The following is a 24699-nucleotide window of genomic DNA, read 5'->3' on the forward strand; positions in this document are numbered from 1 at the left end:
TATCTCTAATAAAACTGGCCGGCCACGCTGCCTGGCTATCCAAGGCCGACATCACAAACGCTTTCAAAGTGCTCCCCATCCACCCAGATTTCTGGCGTTTCTTCGGCGTCTGCTGGAAAGGTGCCTTTTACTTTGCTGTCCGTCTCACCTTCGGATGTAAAAGCAGCCCCAAACTGTTCGACTGCCTATCCGAAGCCCTCTGCTGGATCCTCCTTAACAAACATGATGTACCATTCCTGGTTCACCTTCTTGACGACTTTCTGCTCGTCTCGCCAATCTCGTCCCCTCCGGCACGCGACCTGTTGACTCTAAAAAACGTCCTCTCGTCCCTCGGGGTTCCCCTGTCGGAAGAGAAGACCCTGGGTCCTTCCACCTCCCTAGAGTTCCTCGGCATTACCCTCGACACAGTCAAATACCAAGCTTCCCTCCCAACAGAGAAGCTGAACCGGATCTCCCTCCTCCTCAGTAACTTCCTCGTCGCCATTTCATGCTCGAAACGGCAGCTCCTCTCACTCCTTGGTCATCTCAACTTCGCCATGCGCATCATTCCTCAAGGACGAGCATTCATTTCCCACCTTTTGACACTAGCATCTTCCGTTAAATCCCTCCACAGCGTAATCATCCTAAGCAAGTCGGTCAAGTCAGAGCTTCGATTCTGGCACTTGCTACTTTCCAACTGGAATGGTATCACGCTTTTCTATCGGGACATCATTTCAGCCACATTAGACATCTCTCTCTTTACAGATGCTGCACCATCAGCAGGCTTTGGGGGTTATTACCTGGGCAGGTGGTTCTCAGCCCCCTGGCCCAATGAGTTTCTCGATTTCATTCATAAGTCCGGTCCATCCTCTTCCGCCTTATTCGAGATCTATCCCGTTGTCATTGCCACTCTTCTCTGGGGCCACGAGCGGACTTCTACGTGCGTGGCTATTCAATCCGACAATCTCGCAGTCGTTGACATCATCAACAAAGGCAGAAGCAATGCACTTCCCATCATGCCTTTCGTCCGCCGCCTCACCTGGTTGTCCATCAAGCACCAATTCATCCTCAGAGCGAAATACATTCCCGGTTACCTTAATTCTGTTGCCGATTCTCTCTCCCGTTTTGCTTTTCAGAAATTCAGGACATTGGCTCCCGAGGCAGACCCCCTACCGATTCCTGTCCCTCCATTTTCAGCCACCACATTCCACACATGAACCCCGCTCTGGCCGACCTCCTCTTCATCTCCCGATCTGCTATCCTGCACAGCTTCACTCCCAGAACGTTGTCTTCCTACTGGACCGCCTGGAACAGCTTCCGTTCCTTTCACAGCCACTTTAACCTGCCTTTCCCCTCTCTTGACATTCTCTCATTAACCAATTACATCTCGTTTGCTTTCACCTATCTTACTCTAACCCCTGGTACCATCAAAGCTTACCTGAGCGGCATCAACTTCTTCTCCAGGTTGCTCTCAGGCTGCTCTCTTCCCGTTCCGGTTTTCACACAAGCCACAATGGTCATCAAAGGCTTGCAAAGGCAGAGTCGCCCAATGATCCGCAGGATGCTCCCCCTCACGTCAGATCTCCTTCTTCGATGTCTCGTCACCATCAGATCCAACCTCCTGCACCCTCACATCACCCGCACCCTAGAAGCGATGTTCCTTCTCGCTTTCTTTGGTTTTTTCCGTTGCTCAGAGTTCGCACCCTCTACCTCAATCCACGACCCTTCTCGTCACCCTTGCATCAAGGATCTCCAACTAGCATCCAGCGACTGCTTAGTTTTCCACCTCAAACAGAGCAAGACCAACCACAGCGGTAACTCAACCCCAATTTTCCTATTTAAACTCAACTCCGTCTTGAGCCCCTTCGAAGTCCTTCTAGACTTCATCTCGTACCGGTCTACGCACGGCGCCTCTCCTCACGACCCGCTCTTCACAACCGAACTTGGCCAAATCGCGACCAGGTCTTGGTTCATTCCATTCTTCAAACTTATTCTTACTAGGTCCAACATCTGCCCCAACTTCTTTTCCGGACATTCATTCAGCATCGGTGCTGCTACTTCTGCCTCCAGTCGCGGAGTTCCCGACCGCTTCATCAAAACCATGGGACGTTGGTCTTCCACGGCGTTCGAAATCTACACCAGACATAACCTCAGCGACCTTCAGTCCGCTCAATCAGCGCTTCTTCCATAGGCTTCTTTTGGGGTTCAAAGGCCCGGGAGCCTACAGCCCTCATCTACCGAAGCCCCAAAACGGCATCCATTGCTTATACATACTTATTATTCATTTTCGTTCTTCAATAAATCTGTTGCATCAAACATGGGGTTGTGGTCCTTGCTAGTGAAATGAAGATAAGTCTGTTATCTTAAGTTCGGGAGCAGGACCACACCCCCTTCCACGTCCCTTCCGGCGGCCACAGTATTTAAACAGGCCAATCAATTACACCTGCGTTCGTTACTTCATGCCCCTCCCTCCCACCCCTTCTAAATCTTCTGCTTATCTTTCAGACAGGGGGTTCAAAGGCCCGGGAGCCTACAGCCCTCATCTACCGAAGCCCCAAAACGGCATCCATTGCTTATACATACTTATTATTCATTTTCGTTCTTCAATAAATCTGTTGCATCAAACATGGGGTTGTGGTCCTTGCTAGTGAATTATTTTTACGTAGACCAGGGGTGGGCAAACTACGGTTACTACCGTAAAACTACAGTTTTTTTTTTTCCTTTTTTGCCCACAGGCATCTGTCTGCACTTGTATCCTTAATGACATGAATTAAATAATAGATTCAATAGCCTATATTTGACAGAAAAGTTATATTTTATTTGATATTTAATTTTTTTGATTTTTTTTTTTCACACCAATGATCGCGGGCCGGCCCTCCGCTACTTGCCTGGATTTGAATATGGCCCTTGGAGGAAAATAATTGCCCACCCCTGACGTAGACCAATCAAATTTGGCACAGCCAATGGAAAAAAGCCAATCTGCCACCATGTTACTGTGGCAACCTGACAAATATTGCCATAGAATTACATGCGTATTGGTTTGCAAGCATTTGAAATGTGATGAAAAAATGTACTTTCACGTAGACAAATTACATTTGGCACAGACATAAGATAAGATAATCCTTTATTGTCCACACATGGGGAAATTTCATTGTTGCAACGCAGGTAGATACAGAGGAAAAGGACAGATAACTTATAGATAACTTAATAGAAGAACTCTTATAAACAAAAACTCCTATAGACAAAACCTCTCATTTCCTAATAAGGAATGGAAGGGGAAAATAAATAAAATCTAAATAAAATAAAATAAAAAAACAGCTAGCGTAAGACAAGATAATACTAATAATAATAATAATGGTAAAATACACACTATATTTTCATCAGTTATATGCACATGAATGTGACACTATTGCATGTGAGTACGACAGTAATTGCACATGAATATGACATTATTGCACATGGTTAAGTCAGTATTACACGTGTTCAGGGCTAGCAGTGTTTGTTATAAAGTCTGACAGCAGCTGGAAGGAAAGACCTGCAAAACCTCTCCTTCACACAGCGAGGGTGGATCAGTCTCTCACTGAAGCTGCTCTCCAGAGCGGACAGAGTGTCCTGCAGGGGGTGAGACTCATGGTTCAGCATAGATGTGAATTTAGCCAGGGCCCTCCTGTCCCCCACCTCCTGCACCGAGTCCAGAGTGCAGCCCAGGACGGAGCTGGACTTCTTGATGACTTTGTCCAGCTTCTTCTCCCTCTCTGTGATGCTGCTGCTCCAGCAGGCCACACCGCACAGGAGGGCTGATGCCACCACAGAGTCGTAGAAGGTCTTCAGGAGTGGACCTGTCACTCCAAAAGACCTGAGTCTCCTCAGGAGGTAGAGCTGACTCTGGCTCTTCCTGTACAGTGCGTCTGTGTTGTGAGTCCAGTCCAGTTTGTGGTTCCGCTGACAGCAGTCCACAAAGTCCTGCGCCAGTCCCCTGTACTCCGCATCATCGTCGTCCGTGATGAGTCCGATGATGGCAGAGTCGTCAGAGAACTTCTGCAGAACACAGCTGTCCGTGTCATGTCTGAAGTCTGCAGTGTAGAGGGTGAAGAGAAAGGGCGCGAGGACGGTGCCCTGGGGCGCCCCCACACTGCAGGTCCGAGTGTCAGACACACTGTTCCGGACACTCACAAACTGGGGTCGGTCTGTGAGGTAGTCCAGCATCCACTCTGCCAGGTTGTACTCCACACCAGCCGTCTCCGGCTTGTCCCTCAGGAGCAGCGGCTGGATGGTGTTGAAGGCGCTGGAGAGTTCAAAGAACAGGACTCACAGAGCTGCCCGGCTTTTCCAGGTGAGAGAGCGGTGCAGCAGGGAGATGACGGCGTCCTCCACTCCGATGCAAGGCCGATATGCAAACTGCAGCGGGTCCATGGCTGAGCTCACGGTGGAACGGACGTGGTCCAGGACCAGCCGCTCCAGTGTCTTCATCAGATGGGACGGGAGAGCCACCGGCCTGAAGCTGTTGAGGTGAGGTCTTTGGCACGCGGTGTCTTGGGCACAGGTACCAGGCAGGAGGTCTTCCAGACCTGTGCCTTCCTCACTTTAATCCTCTTCAGCTCTCTCCTCACCTGTGCTGCTGTGACAGTCAGGGGATGGCAAGGTGACTGTGTGCTGGGGGTGTGGGTGAGTCCAGGTGAAGTGGGGAGCTGATGGTCCGGGGCAGAGAGATGAAGAGGAACAGATGCAGGCCATTGTCCAGCTGTGGAAGAGGGAGCATGCAGCTGTGCAGGGGGAGGGGTGGGTGACTGATCAAATCTCAGGAAGTGAGCATTTAAATCATTCACCCACTGTAGGTCTCCCTCTGTCTGGGCAGGGGGGATTTTGAAGCCCGAGATGGTTTTCAGGCTCCTCCACACTCCCTGAATGTTCTTCTGCTGCAGCTGCTCCTCCATCCTCCTCTTGTAGCAGGCTTCTGCCTGCCTGTTCTTCCTCCTCAGCTCCTTCTGCACAGTCCTCAGCTCCTCCTTGTTCCCTGACCTGAAGGCTCTCTTCCTCTCCTTCAGCAGAGCCTTCGGTCGGTAACTGGATTACCGACGTTTTCATTGGCTCTGACTCAGATTTCAGACCCTTACGCATTCCAACAGAATGTGGCTGGCGGGTCAGGCAACGAATTTTGTTCACTGACAATGGCAATAAACCATTTCCGACTCTGATTCTGACTTGTAACTTTTCTGATGCCATTGATTGCTTGTATTGATTTCTCCTTATCTCCTTACTCCTATTAATTTACTTATGCTGATTGAGCACAACACAAACACAAGAACAACAGAAAAATGAAACAGAAGAAAATATTAAAACATGCACCAAACCCTAAACCTCATCGTATAAAGGATCATCAAAAGGCCTCCCCGAACGTCTCCCAGTCTACTCCTGATACCAATCCTCTCAAAGAACTGGTTATAGACCATTATGCTCCGCCGTTGCCTTCCGTATATATTCATAAATGTTTACACAAACCCAAATCCCACATTTAACGCTCAGATTAGCGCATATCATCAGATAGGCAGATAACCAACATCAAACATAAAGTCAGATGTTTAAAACAAATAGATTACATAACAATCATTACTCTCTTCAAGACAACATAAATCTTATTATGTGACCATTAATAATAATAATAATAATAATAATAATAACTTTTATTTATATAGCGCTTTTCAGTGACCCAAAGACGCTGAACATAATAAAAAAAAAAGGGGAGGGTATTTACAGACAGGGGGGGACAACACGTACAATACACATTAATATACAGATAAAATGAAGACAGACGAAGTAGAGAGAAAAAGATGGGGATGTAACAGGGGGTAGAAGAGTAGGCAATGGGGTAGAGGAGGCTAGGGGTAGGGGAGGTCATAGGCTTGGGTGAAGAGGTATGTTTTTAGGCTCATTACTTGAATTCACATACCCCATAATGGTGGATGGATCCAATTCTTGCTGCAGTTCAGTTCTAAGTGTTCTGTATTTTTCTGAGGAACACTTCTGGCTCTGCTGGTGTTTTTACCTTCAAAATTTACCAGAGGAGTTGTCAGATTTGAGAAGCCATGCTTTAGCTGTCTCCTCTTGAATTTCTCACAGACGTTGCAAAACTTTCCTTGTTAACAAATTTGGTATGGAATATGCTACCACTCGTATGCCTTTGTACTGGAGACCTCTAACTTTTGCTGCCTTCATGATGTGCTCCTTCTCATGGGGGTAAAGAAACCTGATTATCAGGCCTTGTGACTTAACCGCTTAATGTCAGCAGCAGGACGTAGTAGAGCAACTAGTCAGTCCACGTCATACCTGAAAGTCCCAGTGGTTGCCAGGAGGCTCACCATTACCATGTTTTTTTGGGCCTGAGATCAATAAAGCCCTCTAGACTTACGTCCTAACTGCCCCGTCATTTCCCCACCCGGCGTGCCACCAAACTATTTCCTCACTGCCCGAACACTTTTCCCTGCTGCAGAGCGTTCGAGGTTGGACACTCGGCGCCTATGTGCCACACTCACCTGCTGCTGTCACTGCCTCCTGTCCGGTCGGCCAACCCGAGGCACGGTTTAAAGCACAAAGTTGCTTCGATTGGTCTGGTCACGTGACAAGAGGACTCGACCAATTCAATGAAATGTGTATTTTTTGTTATTTATGATTGTTTCCTTTGTTATTAATGTCTAAGCCAAATGGAGGGCTATGGGGATTTAATTTTAAGTTAAAGGGTCAATTTTTTTTTTTTTTTTTTTTTTGTTGATTCATGCCATTTTTGTGTTTCACCCCTATAATTTGTTAATTGGTTTGCCCAGTGGAGGGGCTAGGGGGTTTAAAGGGAACTCGGCTCCTTGCTGTAAAGAACGCCAAGGACAACATGTCATGTCTGCTGTGAGACACTGTTTTTGCTGTAAGTTTTTGGATTTGTGTCCTTCTGGCGGACCATTTTGAAATGATCAATTATAACATATTTTGATGTTTTATGAAAGTAAATATGGCATAAAAAAGACACAAAATTAGATGTTTTTAAGCACCTGTACCTAATTCAGAACCATTCTATAGGAACACAGCATTTAATAATTTTTTCCCCACCCACTTCTGTCTGAGATAGAAGAAAAAATGTTGTCAGGGGTTGTTGCTTCCTTATAGTTTTCATTCAACAAAACACATGTCATTAACAGTAGTCTGATTGTCTGCCTGTTTTTCCCAGGAAACGGGGGCCATCTTCATTTTTGGGGCAGAGTTTGCACTGAGGATCTGGGCCGCAGGCTGCTGCTGTCGTTACAAAGGATGGAGAGGAAGACTCAAGTTTGCACGGAAACCCCTATGTATACTGGGTATGTGAACCAGAGGCTGGATCAGAAATGATCCAGTATTTAACCAGGACTTAATAAAGATGATGAGCATGACTAAAAAGGTATGAACCAGATGTGGGAAAAACACAAGAAGAAATCTAATAAACTTATGTAACATGGTCCAATAGTTCATGCACTGTTCATTTACTTTAGGATTGAGGTAAAACCATCTTACTTTAAATATAAGTAAAACAAATAGCTACCATACATGTTCATGTATATTTCCTACAATTTTTAAAATAATTCCTGAGAAACACCCGCAATGTATCAGGATGAAAAAAATGGACAATAGCGAGACTGAACAAGGACTCAACCAAGATTAAACCTGGACTTGACCAAAGCAGGACTCAACCATAGCAGGATTAAAGCAAGACTAAACAGGACTAAAGTGAGACTAAATCAGGACTTTAAAGCAGGACTCAACTAAAGTCACAATTCTGAGTCAAAACCGAAAGCTCGCCAGAAAACAACAGAACAAGTGGAGAAAAATGGAAGACGAAGGAGCCAAAAACTGTCAGTGGAAGAAGGAAGAAGTTTGTGAACCAATCAATATATGGGGTGACCAGGCAAAAATACAGGATTTGTACCGTAATCGGGTGGTATTTGGGGAGATTGCGAAGGTGTTGGCCGAGAGAGGGATTGAAGAAATAATAGAGGATTTTTGGCGACCAATCTGAGTCTCATTTACTCGTGGTGTGGACAGCCAGCCGAGTAGTTCTCCCACATGTCAATCATACCCTGCGTGCTGCTGCACACCTGCATGCTCATTCCCAGGATAGCAGCACGTTTCCCTTGCTGCGCATGCATGGTTGAAATTCCATTTGACATTAAAATAATGTCCCTCAGATATAATACTCCAGCAATGGAGATTATTAATGGATACCTGTGATACTTTTGACTGCAGCAAAAAAGGTAGTAGCAAAGACAGGTTGAGAAACTAATGACAACAAAGTCACCTGTGACCTCTCTGTGACCCACGTGAAGCTATATAGTCATGTAACACCGAGAGCCCAGTCCCTTTCTCTTTCTCGCCCGCAGGTTTGTCGAGTGGTAAGCGAAAAAACATTTAATTGTTGGCTACCTGCCGGTTTGCTTAGCCCCGCCACTTGCGTCGAGGCAGCGAGTACTCTCGCCCCTCAGAGGCTGTGATAGCACCGGCGTTCTGCAGCTAGGTGGATGTAGCTGACTACACCACCGGGTAAGTACTGCTGATTACTGATTGTTTCAGAACTAGCTGTCTTTTGACTTGTTTTGAACAGTCGTTGTTGAGCAGCCGGTTTCGTTCCTGCTCCGTTTATTTTGTGCTACTGCCGTATTGGCTCGAGCGGCCGCTTTCATCCCGCTTTTGTAGTACTGTTTGACAGCTGATTATTTTGTGTTCGTTTATCCCCACTATCCTGAGCAGTTGCGTTAGCCCTTTTTTGTTGATAGTCTGTTAGTGGCGTCCTCTGCCCGAACGACTTGTTGCGTTTTAGTACAGCTAACACACAGTTTCGAACCACTAGTGGCGTCTCCGGCTCGACCTGGTTTGGCTAGGCTTAGCCTCCATTGACCCTGTTCATTTGTGTACCCAATATATTTAATATTCTATACATATACATACATACATATACATATACATATATATATATATATATATATATATATATATAAATTAAAACATATTATTAATAATAATAATAAAATATTAAAAAAGAAAATTGTTTAAAAAAAAAGAAAAAAACACGAAACAAAAGAGGGAGGCATTCACGGCCTGACTTAATTTTGTAACGGGCACACACCTGGTTGGCAGCTCCCAGTGCTACAGTGGGCATTCGTATTCGAGATGCTCGAGACACTGGCCTGCAGGGCCTGTATGGCGCCGATGCAACAGGACGATGGGCACAACTTATGTCCCTCATGCTTGGGCGTGGAGCATTTGAGGCAAGGCCTCACTGCAGATGCTTGCCCCAATTGTATCGTTACGCCTCATTCGGCCCGGATAGCCCGTCTGGAGGCGTTTGAGCCCGTTGACTGGGTTACTGAGTCGAGGTCAGATCGGTTACCCGCCACTCAAACCTCTGGCTTCAAGCGCCTGTATCCTCTGTTCCGCCCTCCCCAGAGCGGAAGAAGCGGAACAACAGGAAGCTGTCTGCCCGTATGGACCACCTCACGGCTGAGTTGGCCCAGATGAAGGCGCTCCTGCAACAGGCTCGCCCGTCTCTGGCCGAACGTTGCGGTGATCTGGGTTTTCCTGCATGGGATGTGGGGCCCATGCATGAAGAGGATGCCATATCGGTGGCTGCATCCGATACGCATTTCCAGTATGATTCCCTCAATTTGGAGTCCCGGGCCTCAGACATCCACGGGCTGTCTGGACAGGGATGACGACGTTCCCTTCTCTGTTGTTTGTTCCGCACTTAGCCGCACTTGGACGTACCGCAGAAGACGGAGGCTACTACTAGTTGTGATAAAATGTGAATATATGAGTATATTTCTGTGATGTATTTTATCTGCATAATAGTGATATTTTATCTGCATCATTAGTCTAAGAGAAGAACGGGTGTGTGACAAACTGCATTTGTTTGTGAAGGTATCATAAAGATGGGCCAAAGAATGTTGCCCCGGGGGGGAGTTGCACCCCCCTTGCAGGCTTTATCTCTACGGAAAAATACCAAGTGCCTTGATGTGAGGCTGACCAATGAGAAATGTGACCCGCCTATTCCAGAATATCTAATAAAACCAACCAGCATGGGAAAAAACGGTGTGAGACGCGGGGGTGAGACGCAGGAGGGTCAGCCAGGCTCCTTACAACGGCCTGGCTGACACAGTCCCCGCGTTTTCTCCCATGCATGCCACACAAATGTCTGATGTTTCTGTGTCGTTTAATATTCTAAGTTGAATTGTGTTCTCAATGTGTTAAGGAATAGCATCGGTGTATGTCTAATTCCATGACACTAGTGCCTTTTTCAAGCGCCAACGGCAGGTCCCCTCCGTCGTTGTACCGCCCAACACAGGAGTACGTCAGGGAGCTACACGCTTGCTGGAATGATACAAAAGCGTTATCGCGCTTGACCTCAGATGGGAGGGCCTTGGCGTCCATGCAAGATGCGGTGGCTTCACCCTCCTAGACGCCGTGTGGCCCCGTTTTGGGGTTTGTCCCTGGTGTTGGACGCACTACAAACCCCTCCATTTGAACCGTTGGATCAGGTAGATCTTAAATGGATTTCATTAAGACCGCCTTTCTCATGAAAGGCGGTCTTAATGAAATCCATTAAGTAAGACCTGCTTACCTGAAGCCATAGCCATGAGGCTATGGCTTCAGGTAAGCGGGTCGGTGAACTACAGGCCTTGTCTGTTTGTGAGTCCTGCTGTAGGTGGAATGCTGAGCACTCTGGGGTCACTCTTTGGCCAGATACCTCTTTCCTTCTTAAGGTGTTTTCTTCAAATAGCAATTAGCCCCTCCAACTTGCACGGTTTGACACTGGGGCCCCTGGTAACACACTCTGCCCGGTCCGGGCCCTGGAGGTATACATACGAGCCACGACACCTATTCGGAAGTCAGATTGCCTCTTTGTGTGCTATGATGGTCCAAGAAAAGGTCAAGCGCTTTCTAAACAGCGCCTTGCCCGATGGGTAGTCGAGGCCATTGAGCAGGCTTATGTTTCTCAGAAGCACCAGCCTCCAGATGGTGTGACCTCTTGGGTGGACAGGCCATTTGGACTTCACCCTCTACATTTGCCCGATTATATAGAATCAATGTGGCAGTCCCCAATCCACTAGAGGGGATCCTGAGACTGCACCCTTCCTCGTCGTAAGGTAGGCGTGTTTTATCTCACATTTTGTATTGTCCTATGGGATCCTTCGGGACATTGTTGATATTTGTCATCCAGTGCTTAAGGTGCGCCTCTGGCGGTCAGAAGGGATGAAATAGAATGAAAGTTATGGATGTAACCACGATTCTATGAGTCCCAGATGCCCGCCAGAGCGATCAGTCCTTCGTAATCCGTGTTGCTCGCGAGAAGAAAAGGGACTGGGCTCTCGGTGTCACGTGACTATATAGCTTCATGTGGGTCACAGAGAGGTCACAGGTGACTTCGTTGTCATTAGTTTCTCGACCTGCGCATGCGCAAAAGATGATCATTCAGTGCTTAAGGCACTGCATAAGCACTTATGACCGACCCGATCATCCGTAACATTTGTTTCCCTACCTCCGATTTTGTCCAAACTGCTCCAAGGATAAGGAGCTATATCCACTGAGTTTGGCTGGACCCTAGTTAAAGGCGTAATGGACGATTTTTTGGTGCCAAATCTGAGTCGCATTTCCTCGTGGTGTGGACTGCTGATTAGTCCTGCCACGTATCAATCATAGAACGCACCTACCGCTCACCTGCAGACTCGTCGGTTCGTCCCCACACGTTTCCCTGTGTCTAAGCGCATGGATCTATCATAATATAGTTTCCTCAGTGTACAGGACAAAATCAAGACAGAGAAAGACAGTTCGGCTCAGAAGAGATCTATGGAGACGAGAGATGCGATGCGATCTGTCGCACTAATAAACAAATGCACGTCTAACCGCGAGGCGCACGGGTTGAGTGCGGATGCGCACTTCCGCTTGACTTCTCAAATTGGTAAAAAATCGTCCATCACGCCTTTTAAATGTGCAAAATTAAATAAATTAAACGTGAAATTATTTAATTTAAATTACAATTAAATTAATTTAATTAACAATTAATTAATTTGATGTACAATTAATTAAGTTAATCATCAATGAAATAATTATATGTGTCAATAAATAATTTAACATTTAAACCTTAGTATTAAAAAGATATATATATATATAATTAAGTCATGATTTCATGGTGTTGGTTCAAACATTGAAATAATCGGCCGGACTTAGTTAGGCTGCTCTGGTCGAGTCCATTTCTCTACAGAGGGGCCACTGCTGTGATGTTGCTCAAATTAGCAGGAAAACTGGAAATGTATCACTGTTGTTTCAATAAAAATGCATTTTTGATGAGTGTTGGTGGACGACCCTAAAGCTCTGTGGCACATGATTCCTGGTGTCAAAAAGTACATACATGACCAGAGCAGTGACGCGGAGACAGGGAGAGAGTTCTCTCATCGGGCTAATATTCCAAACTGAACCTGCTGGCACCTGATGCCTCATCCCCAACAGTGAGACAATGAGCAACATATACATGGACCATGAGTCTCACCCGCTGCAGGACACTCTGTCCGCTCTGGAGAGCAGCTTCAGTGAGAGACTGATCCACCCTCGGTGTGTGAAGGAAAGGTTTCGCAGATCTTTCCTTCCTGCTGCTGTCAGACTCTACAACAAACACTGCTAGCCCTGAACATGTGCAATACTGATGTAACCATGTGCAATACCATCATATTCATGTGCAATACTGAATCAACCATGTGCAATACCTGTAAATAATAAGTGTTTTATTTTGTTTTTTATACGGTTTACTTACCTACTAATAGTATTACCTAGTCGTGTGCTAGTTATTTTTACTTTATTTTATTTTTTATTTTATTCTATTATCATTATTTTATTATTATTATCTGATTTTTATCTTTATTTTGTATTTTTTATGATCTATTTTATTTCCCCCCCCCCCCTTCCATTCCCTATTAAGATAGGAGAGGAGTTTTGTTAATAAGAGTTTTCCCGTGGGTCCTTGAGTGGGTCCAGCTCGACTCAGACGGTCCCTCATCTGCCTGAAGAGTGGGTCCAGCTCAACTCAGACGGTCCCTCTTCTGCCTGAAGAGTGGGTCCAGCTCGCCTCAGTCGGTCCCTCATCTGCCTGAAGAGTGGGTCCAGCTCCAGTCTCCTCGTGTCCGTCTGTCCGTCTGTGAGTGTCGGATCTCTCCTTCACTGGAACTCCTCCAGGTTTCTACGCTTTTTTCCCAAAGAGGTTTTTTTTGTAGTTTTTCCTGGCCGAGAAGGAGAGTCTAAGGACAGAGGACCCTGGGACATCGTCCCTTGCCACCACAGACATTGTCTGACTCCATCGCCACAACAGACATTGTTGATTCATTTCTCCCTGTGGCCCTCAGAGGCAACTGTTGTTGTGATTTTGGGCCTTACAAAAATAAATTGATTTGATTTGATTTGATTTTTGTTTTGTTCATAAGAGTTCTATTAAGAGTGTGTTTTGAATTTACTTCTTATAATCCGTCCTTTCCTCCTGTTCTACTGCGTTGTAACAACGAAATTTCCCCTTGTGTGGATATTAAAGGTTTATCTTATCTTATCTTATCTTATAAAGACACTTTGCACATCATCATTTTGGGTTTGTGTGGATAGTTTACTACATTCACATAAGGAAATGGAATGGTGCTTCTGGCTGCTCCTGTCTTCAGAATCAGAATCAGAAAAGTTTTATTGCCATTGTCAATGAACGGAATTCAGAGGCTTGAAACTTGCTTTGGTGATTCGGTGCAACATACACCGATGAACAATAAAAAAATAAGATATATAAAATCAGATAGGACAGGCATTAAAGAAAAACTATTAAAATTTACTATAAGATTAAAAAAAAAGTACAGTACAGGAAGTACTTACTCTGTACACACAATTTACAGTTAGATTTATAGATGTAGTGCAGAAAGGGAACAGTACAGTGAGAGATTGATTAAATTGTAGGTAAATTGGCAGGTGTTAAGAAGTGTTCCTGAGTCCAACGGCAGAGGGAAACAAACTGTTCTTGTTGCGGGAGGTTCTGGTCCAGATGGACCGTAGCCTCCTGCCTGAGGGGAGTGGCTCAAATAGTGTCCAGGGTGAGAAGGGTCGGCTGTGATCCGACCTGCACGTCCCAGAGTCCTGGAGACGTACAAGTCCTGCAGAGATGGAAGTCTGCAGCCGATCACCTTCTCAGCAGAGTGCACATGCGCTGTAATCTGTGTCTTTGTCCCTGTCTGTGGATCCAGTGTACCACACGGTGATGAGGAGGTGAGGCTGGACTCGATGATGGCTGCATCATCTGCACCATCATCTGCGCTGGCAGCTTGGCTTTCCTCAGCTGCCGCAGGACGTACATCTTCTGCCGGGCCTTCTTGATGAGGGAGCTGATGGTAGGGTTTGAGGTCCTGGATGATGGTGGTGCAGAGGAAGTGGAAGGAGTCCACGTTGGTGATGGGGGAGTCTGTCATAGTGAGGAGGGGCTGGGGTGCTTTCCTGAAGTCCATGATTATCTTCACTGTCTTCTGGCCACTGGACACCAGGTTGTTACCACTGCACCAGGACACCAGCCAGTCCACCTCCCTCCTGTAGACAGACTCATTCCCAGAGATGAGCCCGATGAGGGTGGTGTCATCCGCAAACTTGATTAGTTTTACAGAGTCGTGGCTGGAGGTGCAGCAGTTGGTGTCCAAGGAGAAGAGCAGGGGAGAAAGTACACAGCCTTGTGGAAAAACTGTGCTGGTAGTACGAGTTTCTGAGACATTCTTCACCAGCCTGCCTCTGGTCCATCAGGAAGTCAGTGATCCACCTGCAGGTGGAATCTGGGAGAGCTTTCCCTGGAGGGAGGATGGTGTTGAATGCAAAGCTGAAGTCCACAAACAGGATCCTGGCATAGGTTCCCGGGAATCCAGTTCAGCGGGGGCAAGGAGGAGGTGGACAAGCATCCGGGTTTTGTCCTGGTTTAGAGACAAGTCCATTCGGAGTCATTGCTTATATACAATTGTGTGGTGTGGAACTGTCCTCGTACCACATGGCCAAATGTTAAAACCATGTCTTTGTCAGTTTGTCATGTCAGTTTTGCATACATCAAAAGCAGATCTACAATAGAAGAGGATAGAAAAGCCCAAGTGTTTATTGCGTAAATAGTTATAGGCTAGTAATATGTAAAATAGCAAAGCACTTGGCCCCTAATGCAGGTAATGTGTGGCTTTTCCTGTCAGTCTCTCCTAGATTGTGGAATTTATCTGCAAACAATAATCAATAAATAAAGCAATATAGATCTAGTTGTCCTGCTAGAAAGTGGATCTTGTATTCTGCTTGTGCATAGCAAAATTACTGACCTACTCTGGTCTAACTCCCTTCACAAAGCATCTTATATATGGGTACAGGAGAGGTACATCAATGGAATATGCTTACAGACAGGACGACAGATGACCAAATATGGATCAAGTCAGTTCAAACCCACTACTGTTCTTCCAAAACAATGTCCTAGTGTGAAAGATCAATACTTGGCGGGAGGGGACATCCTGAGAGCACAGCGAGAGAGCTGGACACTCGGCGGGAGGGGAAATCCTGGGAGCACAGCGGAAGAGCTGACCTCGCATGGGTATCTCCATGCCAACCAAGAAATCTCTGATCAAACGGATCTTCCTGTGGCATATGGTGTAGACTAAAGTTTTTTCACAACACCTCCTCCGGTCAAACTTTAAACTACATTAGAGACTTGCATGGGACCGTTTTTTGAATCTTGCTCTAGCTTGATAACAAAGATTGTCTGACCGCTCCTGCCCCATTCCGAGTGCCCCTCTGCATCCCTGCTGTCCCGTTTTATACCTTTATAAACACATTGATACAGACTGCTGCGTTGCGCGCCCAGCATCCAGTAACAGAGCAGTGCCTTATGAAGGCTCTGTATGTTATTGCAGAGACAGCTTATATCATAATAAAGCCTCACTTTACATGTATCAGTGAGATATTATACTGCAGGTAACATGGAACTGTTCAGACGGACACCAAATGGCACACACATGGACCACACTGCGGTTACGCCCACCACTCACAGCACTGATTCATGAAGTTAGATAAACAATCCAGTCACCAGCGTTGCACTGTTCTTCTCACATGGTTCAAAGTGTTGTTTTGTGACAATAAATCCACTCTAAGAACTCTCCTCCTCCTCCTCGTGTCTCCTCTTACCTGTTCTTCACAGCAGTGAGTGCCACGCGCACACACACACATATACATATTGCAGCCTACATTTACCTTTTATAACGATGTGTTATAGTTGGGTCATTACTAAAAATCACTCTTACCAGAGCGAGTTAGTTTGGCCACTAGATGGCGCATTTTTACCAAGAAATAAACATGAGATTACCAAACACAGTAAACATAACAGTGAGGTACTGATCAAGCATCACTTCCTAACATTTAGCCATGTGGTATGGGTGGCTGCCCACAAGTCCGAAGGTTCACGGGTCTGAAATTTTCCAGAAATTTTAAGGTTCACAAGTCCTGGTCCGAAGGTGTGAGTCCGCGCAGCAGGCTCTACTCGCGGCTCTCCTCGCCGCGCAGCAGGCTCTCCTCTCCTCCCTTTGCCCTACTTTTAAGACTTTTCTAGTGTTGATGCACTTTTTATGATTAAACTCACGTTTTTTCCATAACTGACTTGTTTCTGTGCATAGCCTAAGCTCCTTATCGTATTATTAATGAATTAATTAACTCCGGGATTAAACCGTTTTCCAGTAGCCGCGGCGTGGTCAAATAGCCCCGCAGTTTCAGGAGCCACGGCACGAAATAACATAGCAGTTTTGGCCACGCGCCGCGGCTCTGTAGACACTCACGTCTTGGCCCGCTGAATTTCCTTTTTGACTACCAATCCTACGGTGATCGGATCACGCGTATTTCTATACTTATGATCAAATGATAGAACGGAGGATTCAGATCACGCATATTTCTTATGATCAAATGAGGGCATAAAGCGGAGGATCCGAGATGTTCTCTTGTTATTTTTATAAACACAGTACAATTTGCTGTGTATAGTTGTGAGCAGCTGGTACACTAAACGTTGTGACGAGCCCCAGTGCGTGTCTTCGTGCTTCGTGCGCATTTTACAGACTGACTACATCCCGATGCCGTCTATGTACCTTCACTTTAGCCTATGAGGAACTTTCGGACTAGCGAACCTTCGGGCTAGTGAACCTTCGGCCCAGTGAACCTTCGGACTAGCGAACCTTCGGACTCGTGGGGGGTAACCGTGGTATGAGGACGTCGAGAGGAGCCAGCTGAGGTGGCTCGGGCATCTGTTCCGGATGCCTCCTGGGCGCCTCCCTGGGGAGGTGTTTCAGGAAGAGGCCCCGGGGAAGACCCAGGACACGCTGGAGAGACTACGTCTCTCGGCTGGCCTGGGAACACCTCAGGATCCCCCTGGAGGAGTTGGAGGAAGTGTCTGGGGAGCAGGAAGTCTGGGAGTCCCTGGTTAGACTGCTGCCCCCGCGACCCGGCCCCGGATAAAGCGGTAGAAAATGGATGGATGAATGGATGGTATGAGGACAGAGCTACACCAGTCAGTGTTAAAAACTGTAAAAAAGCAATGACTCCCACAATGGACTTGTCTCTAAACTAGGACCAAACCCAGATGCTTGTCCATCTCCTCCTCACCCCAGCTGAAGACAGAAGCATCCGAGATACACAAGTAAATGTTCTCATAAACACATAAATGTAGTAAAATCCACACAAATCCCATGACAACAACATGCCACGTCTTTGTATGTTGCTCAACGTCCCGCTGTTGATGAGACGTCACCCGCAGCAAGTTCTGCTTGAAATATTAGCCTGATAAGAGCATTCTCTCCCCGGCCCCGCTTCACAGTTGGCTGTGGTCATGTTTCTGCTGCTCTGGTCATGTTTGTGCACTGGTCATGCTCTGCTGCTCTGACACGGGGAAGTGACAGGTTTTGCTGGGTACACGCACAGTCTTACTTATCCATACAATCTGCCCTGAGTTGTTAAAGGTGCCATAACATGCTTTTTTCACATTTCGTAGTCTATCCTAAGTGTATAATTGATAATAATAAGGGTTGTGCAACACCCTTAACATAATAGTTAAGAAATATCACCCATACCTTGGACCCGCTCACCAACCCGGAAATGCAAACAGCTTGGTTTGATATTCGCCCCCACCCTTGCCAAGAGCGATCTGGCTCCCCCGCCCAACCCGTGACGTAGCTGTGCCCCACAGCTGTGTGCTGTAGCTCCGCGGTGCGCCGCTCCGCGCGAGTGAGAAAAAGTCTACTTTGAGACTAAATAAAACTGGTGTTCATTCTACAGCGTGCGCAGAACAGATATATATATATATATATATATATAAATAAAAGTCTTATGTCCATCGCGCTCTTATTTCCTGGTTTTTCGGTATCGGATAGAACTTCTCTCTGTTTATTTTCCCGGTTGCTGCATCAACTGCCACATAAACCTTCACCATTGTGATAATAGTAAAGAGTGCGATATCATTAATGAAGTTTTGGGCCTCTTTGAACCATGCTTCGTCGTAAATCGAAGCAGAAAAACTCCGGGGCTTGTATGGTGAGACACGGGAGCCTGGAGCAGCGCGGAGCCGGGGGGAAGGGGGCGGGAGGCGGGAGGGGGAGGGGGGATGGTGCCTGGGGTTATGACGCGGTCAGTCAGTTTGGAGATTTGCGAAAAGGAAATAGTCTGTAATATAGCTAAAAACTGCGGGAATCAATCAAAAAAACACTCTGGGTACATATATGAAGCACAAATAGCAATGTAAGAAGGTTAAAAGCTCTGAAAAGTCGATTTTGCCTGTTATGGGACCTTTAAGGTCAGCAAGTCTATTTAAAATAGCAAGTAGACCAAGAGTCAAAAGTGCATCATCTGTGTCTCTTTTGCAAGCAAATTGTGTTGCACCGTGGAGAGCGGCTATTAAGGATGTTTTGTGGTTGGCCAGCACTCGCTCCTTAGTTTTGCACACAACCTGAACTATGGAAAACAAAATCTAGGACTATCAAGGTTTAAAACAGGTATGAAGTGGAATAAACCCAGGACTAATCGTACACCCAGCCTGACCCTAAGGCCTGTGTTCTTGCGTTTTCTTGTGTGTTTGTATGTGTTCAGATATCTTTGTGCTGATCGCGTCAGTGCCCGTGGTGGCAGTCCGAAACCAGGGCAACGTTCTGGCCACATCTCTCCGGAGTCTGCGCTTTCTTCAGATCCTGCGCATGCTCAGAATGGACCGGCGGGGAGGCACATGGAAACTGCTGGGCTCGGCCATCTACGCACACAGCAAGGTACGACAGGGAACTAAACCAGGATAACCAGGAATAAAATGTATGGAATAACGAGGACTAAACATGGACTATAAAGGTTATCAAAAGAGAAACCTTAACTAAGCAGGGCTAAAATACTACTAAATTACATCTACATTCAGACACAGGGTTAATCAAGAGTAAATCAGGACTACATAAGAGCTAAACTGGGACTAAGATTTTACTGCTCAAAATTAGCTTGAAAAACATGCATTCACAATCAAATCAAATCAACTTATTTTTGTAAGGCCCAAAATCACAACAACAGTCGCCTCTGAGGGCCACAGGGAGAAATGAATCAACAATGTCTGTGGTGGCGATGAAGTCAGACAATGTCTGTGATGGCGATGGAGTCAGACAATGTCTGTGGTGGCGACAATGATAGCTTCATTCGTCCCCATAGGGAAACTGATTTGCAAGTCTACCTTGACAGGTAAAAACAAAACACTCATAAAAGACACAATATAAAACAGACACAATTAGATGGATTGAACAGGGGACTTGATGCTGGTGCTCTGATTGTTGTCAGACTTGTTGACTCCTGAGGGATAAAAGAGGACTTTGTCCTGTTTCCTGTGACCAGATATATCCAGGCGGCAGGGGGTAAGGGAATAATTAAGTTTATCTCTTGGGTCGAAAAATAAATCCCTGTACCTTCTTCACCACTCTGTGGACATAGATCTGCTCCAGGCTCTAACACTAATGTCTAACAGCTTACCAGCGGTGGTCAATGTTCTCCTAAGGAGGTTTTTCTGTGCCTCTGTGGCATTTCCATACCAACAAATGCTATAGAAGATTAGGACACTTTCAATAAAGACTGAATAAAACATTAAAAGTGGATAAGAAAGATGAGCACTTCAGTGGGTCAATCAAGGGAAAAGCCTAACCCTAGCCCTATAACATAAAACAAAAATTGGATTTGCATTCAAATACACCACTTCCTTGGAACATTAAGCTACTGTTGGCAAGTACTTAAATTAAGGGATTGTTTCAATCTCCTTTCTGTAAATGAGGGTAGAGATGGTTCCAGAGATAGTTTTTTTCTGTGGTCCAACACTGGTCCATGTTCCTTTTCTCCCTTCTGGAAGAAAGCTTACCAATGCTGTGTAATCAGAGTATTTGATACGTTGCCTATTTTAAAAAGTGCTTGGATTCGTTTAAAAAATAAATAAAACACGGTAGCAGCAGCAAAAATATCCAGGGATCGATTCCCGGGTGGTGCAGGGCAAAAAGAGATGAACCACTCTGACTTTTTGAAAAAGTCAACAATCCCTAAAACCAAATTCTGTGATTTCGAGTGATTTGTTAAAATGTCTGCTAAAATACTAGGTTAAATTGTATTAAAAGCTGATGATAAAACCTACAAATAAAATCTTAGCATGAGCGTTTTGCTTTTCCAGGAGCGAATTAAGAAGGGGCAGCAGTGTCAAAATGCCATTTTCCACTCCTCAAAAAGCTTTATGTACAAATTGCATTGGGGCAATAAGGTTCTGAGTTTGAGCTATAATAGCTTTTTCACAATGTGCACAAAACACTTCATCACCAAAGATGTCACTGCATTGGGGTGATCTTTTGGCTCTGATGGTTTTGGATTTTTTTTTAGCACTGGAACAAGCACTGGTGACTTCCATAAGGAGGGGACTGTTTGGTCTTGCCAATGGCTGTTCCCACATTTTACAAGACTTTACCAGTGATTTACTAGGGTTACTGGTTGAAGTTGAGTTGAATCTCTGAGATTGTGATGGTGAGGTCAAAATCTCAATAATTGAATTATTGCGGTAGAGTAGCCTAGGTATCAGCTTCACTGCTTAGCTCAAACCTGCAGAAAGAAATATGAGCTGATTGGGCAGTACTGCTCCTTCAAAGCTGTGTGATAATACAGAATCCATGCAGAAATGAATGTAGTCTAACACCACAGTGGCTTCAACAATGTCAGGGAAGTCGAAGACCTCCCATGCTGTATAGTACATTCAAATGATAAATGCAAGGCCGTAATGCTGTCATTATTCCACACCTTGAGAGTTTTAATCTGTGGCTTCTCCCATTTTAACAGCCTCTTAAATTTGGGGCACAGGTACCCTACATTGTGGTTGGGTGCCACTGATGGTGGAAGCAAAATGACAGAGTTGGTGTTTGTAACATTTCTGAAGCACATATCAAGTGTCTTTCTTTTCTGTGTGGGACAGTTGGTTTAGTAGGTGCGAAGAGTCTTTTGACTGGGCAGTTGTTAAAATCACCCTTTGAGGCATCTGGAGAGAGAGCCTCAAGTTTAAAAAGTGTAAATGATTTTGATTGCCTTATGAAAGTTTGCTTTAGGAACTATGTAGACCATGGAGATAAAAATATGGGTAAACTCTCCAGGAAGTCCCCTCACAAGGTGTTGTCTCACCACAACTGATTGACACCACTCATCATGAATGAGAAGACAGACACCACCTCCCAAGCCTTTCCAGAGACATTGGGGTTGCAATCCGTTCTGTAAGTCGGAAGGCTTCACCTCTATGAAGGATTTTGTTTGCCAAATTTAATGTATGTTTTGTAAAATGTTACAATAAATTCATTAAATGTACAACTACCGAATTATATGTACAGTCAATCAATTTAATGGTCAATTAATTAATTCAATGTGTCAAATAATTTAAGACACATTTAAAGCCTAACATTAAGGCAGTGCTCAATTTTTTTCTGTTAAACCCCCCCTAGGAAGAAGAAAACACTTGTGAGCGTATATAAACCCCTCACCTCCAATATGTTAGCAAAGCAAAGTGTGTGTTTTATTGATGGTTAACTTATTTGGCTTCATGCAGTCCGCTGCCTACATTTTAAGACACAGTAGACACACCGGTCTTTCCTCACAGTGAAGGCAAGCATGCTTCGTCATATTTCCTCGTCTTATTAACTTTCGTGTGACTTTTGTTTGTCTCATTATTAGAGATGTCATGATAATCATTTTAGAGCCACGATTATCATGAGGAGAAATATCACGATTTTACGATTATTTACAATTATCAGCAGAAAGAAAGGAAACATTTATATTGTATTTTTTTCAATTTAAACTTGCAAATATTGGTTTTATAACAATTAACTACCCTACTCTTTAATACAGAACATTAATTTAAATATATATATATATATATATATAAAACGGCCGGCCACAAATGGATTAAATAATATAAATGTATGCTTATTGGCCTCTCATTGAAGCTCTTTTAAGCATTATATAATTTATTAGTGAGATGAGCTCCATGGTAGGAGGAGGGGAGGGGCTAGAAACTTTGAGAAAGCGGTGGGTCCCCTCGCTTGGCCCCGTGTAAACTCGTGTGGACCTCTGTGTGTGACGGACCGGTCCTTCAGCATGTTTATCCTGTCTTGTTGACACGCTGGGCTCTGACACAAAGACATGTCTATGCGTGCGCACGCCGCGTTTCCCCTGGAGACATTTTTGCAGTTATCCCAAGCCACCAGGGCCAAAGATGGTGGTCCATTCAAGTCAATGGTAGCTGCTCAGTGGCGCATGTCGCCAGTAAAAAAGTAAATGACCCTGAAAAAGGCGGAATTTTTGGTAGCTCCATGGTGCTCATGAGGAGTGAGCCAGCTGTCACTGCATGATCATAAAATCAAGCCGGTTTACTCAGTATTTTACTGTTATTATTCAGTATTTTGTGGTGTATCGCAAATACAATATAAACCATAAACAAATTTATGTTTGCAAACTTTTTCACTGACAATGGAAATAATTCTTATTCTTAATAAGTACATGGAATGTATTATCTTAAATTAATTAATTTATTTTTTTTTTTCTGCCAAATGCCCATCATTCTACAACATGTCAAATGTTTATCCATCTACATGCAAAACATGCTGAAAGTCATTGTTAAGTCAGTATTTAGGCTACTTGGATGGATAACACAGGTAACAGCACTGATGGACACAAAACGTAAACATTGATTATTTTATACCTGGCAACCTGAACCTTCATTTCCTTGCTTTCCTTCCATAGCATATCTTACATTCTTTAGTTTTTCAGGCATAAACATTTCAAAACAACAGTTCTGAGTAGTAGATCCACGGCCCTCAGATCCATTGGGATCATTAGTTTGATGATCTGTTCTGTTAAACCAATGGATCTATAATTTTACACCTGCAGCTCGTTCACGGCACTTCGGCTCGTTCACGGCACCTGCATGAGCTGGGCTAGAGCGGCGTGCTAGAGCATAGCCAAAGCTAACAGCTTAAAATGTGTTTTAAAGACAACTGAAGAATTTTAAACGGAGAAAAAGTCAATGACCCTATAAAAGGGAAAAATGACGCCATAGCCGACATTTGTGAAAGCTGTAGGTGCCCTGTCAGCAACACAAGTATTTTTTTGTTAGATTGCGCTCTATGGAAAAAGAGCTTTCTTGGTCTGACTTACTCCCGGCAATGTGAACACAGCTCTTGCTCGGTCATACAGGGACCGTACAGCCCTGAGTAAAGGGCCCGGACCCCATACTCCCGGAGCACCCCCCAAAGGACACCCAGAGGGACACTGTCAAAAGCCTTCTCCAGATTCACAAAGCAAGTTAGGCAAACTCCTATGAACCCTCGAGCACCCGATGGAGAGTATAGAGCTGGTCCAGTGTTCCCCTGTGGGGAAAGGCCCGGCCACCAGGCGCTCGTCGTTGAGCACCCACCCCAGGCCTTGCTCCAGGATGGGGCCCCGGTAACGCCAATCCAACTGACGTAACAGGACTTGGTGTCTCTCTATTCATAAGGGGCTTCTGAAACGCTCTTGGTCGTACCCATCACCCAGGACCTGTTTGCCTTGATAGACGCTACCAGGATCTTATAGCCCCCGACAACATAGCTCCTGGGATTATTAGGGTGCTCAAACCCCTCCACCACGTTAAGGTGCCGGTTTAAACAGGGGAATACGTATGTGATCTAAACTGCTCCCAATTGAGCCCCTGACGTGACTGTGGCTTTTACAGTGCCTCTGCACATCTTCAACTTGCTTTAGAGAGGATCGAGAGAGCGCCAACATCACTTGAGTCATAGAGTTAGAGGATTTGTTTCTGGGGAAACTGTTAACTGGACAGGTTATTATGAGGAGGTTCCGCCCACGGGTATGGCTTACTCAGAGTAGGATAAATACTTTAGATTGAGAATGACTCTTGGATGAGAGTCAAAACGTCTTGTTTTTCTAAAACAGTGACTACAACTGAATCTTTTTTCTACATTGGAAAACTCCTGGACGAATGAGGAATTCGTGAGGAATGCATGAACCGCCTTGTGCCCCTCGGAGTACTTGATGGCCTACGCACTGTGGTGTTATGTGCGTAATGGGACCAGCAGTACTAGAAATGTATCACTGTTGTTTCAATAATTG

At 45.3% G+C, this 24699-nt stretch overlaps 1 protein-coding gene across 1 annotated transcript in view; it reads left to right on the forward strand.

The window, feature by feature from the left end:
- Window positions 1-24699, forward strand: part of kcnq3 (potassium voltage-gated channel, KQT-like subfamily, member 3) — a 213704-nt gene that overhangs the window by 109261 nt on the left and 79744 nt on the right. Inside the window, exons 4-5 of the mRNA XM_072441893.1 lie at window positions 7193-7319; window positions 19141-19313. Coding sequence (XP_072297994.1) covers window positions 7193-7319; window positions 19141-19313 — 300 coding nt within the window. The remainder of the gene's footprint in view (window positions 1-7192; window positions 7320-19140; window positions 19314-24699) is intronic.

Source organism: Eucyclogobius newberryi, unplaced genomic scaffold, assembly GCF_026437365.1.
Source record: "Eucyclogobius newberryi isolate DKJ021-1_F unplaced genomic scaffold, fEucNew1.0.hap1 SCAF_12, whole genome shotgun sequence".
NCBI classification, from domain to species: Eukaryota; Metazoa; Chordata; class Actinopteri; order Gobiiformes; family Gobiidae; genus Eucyclogobius; species Eucyclogobius newberryi.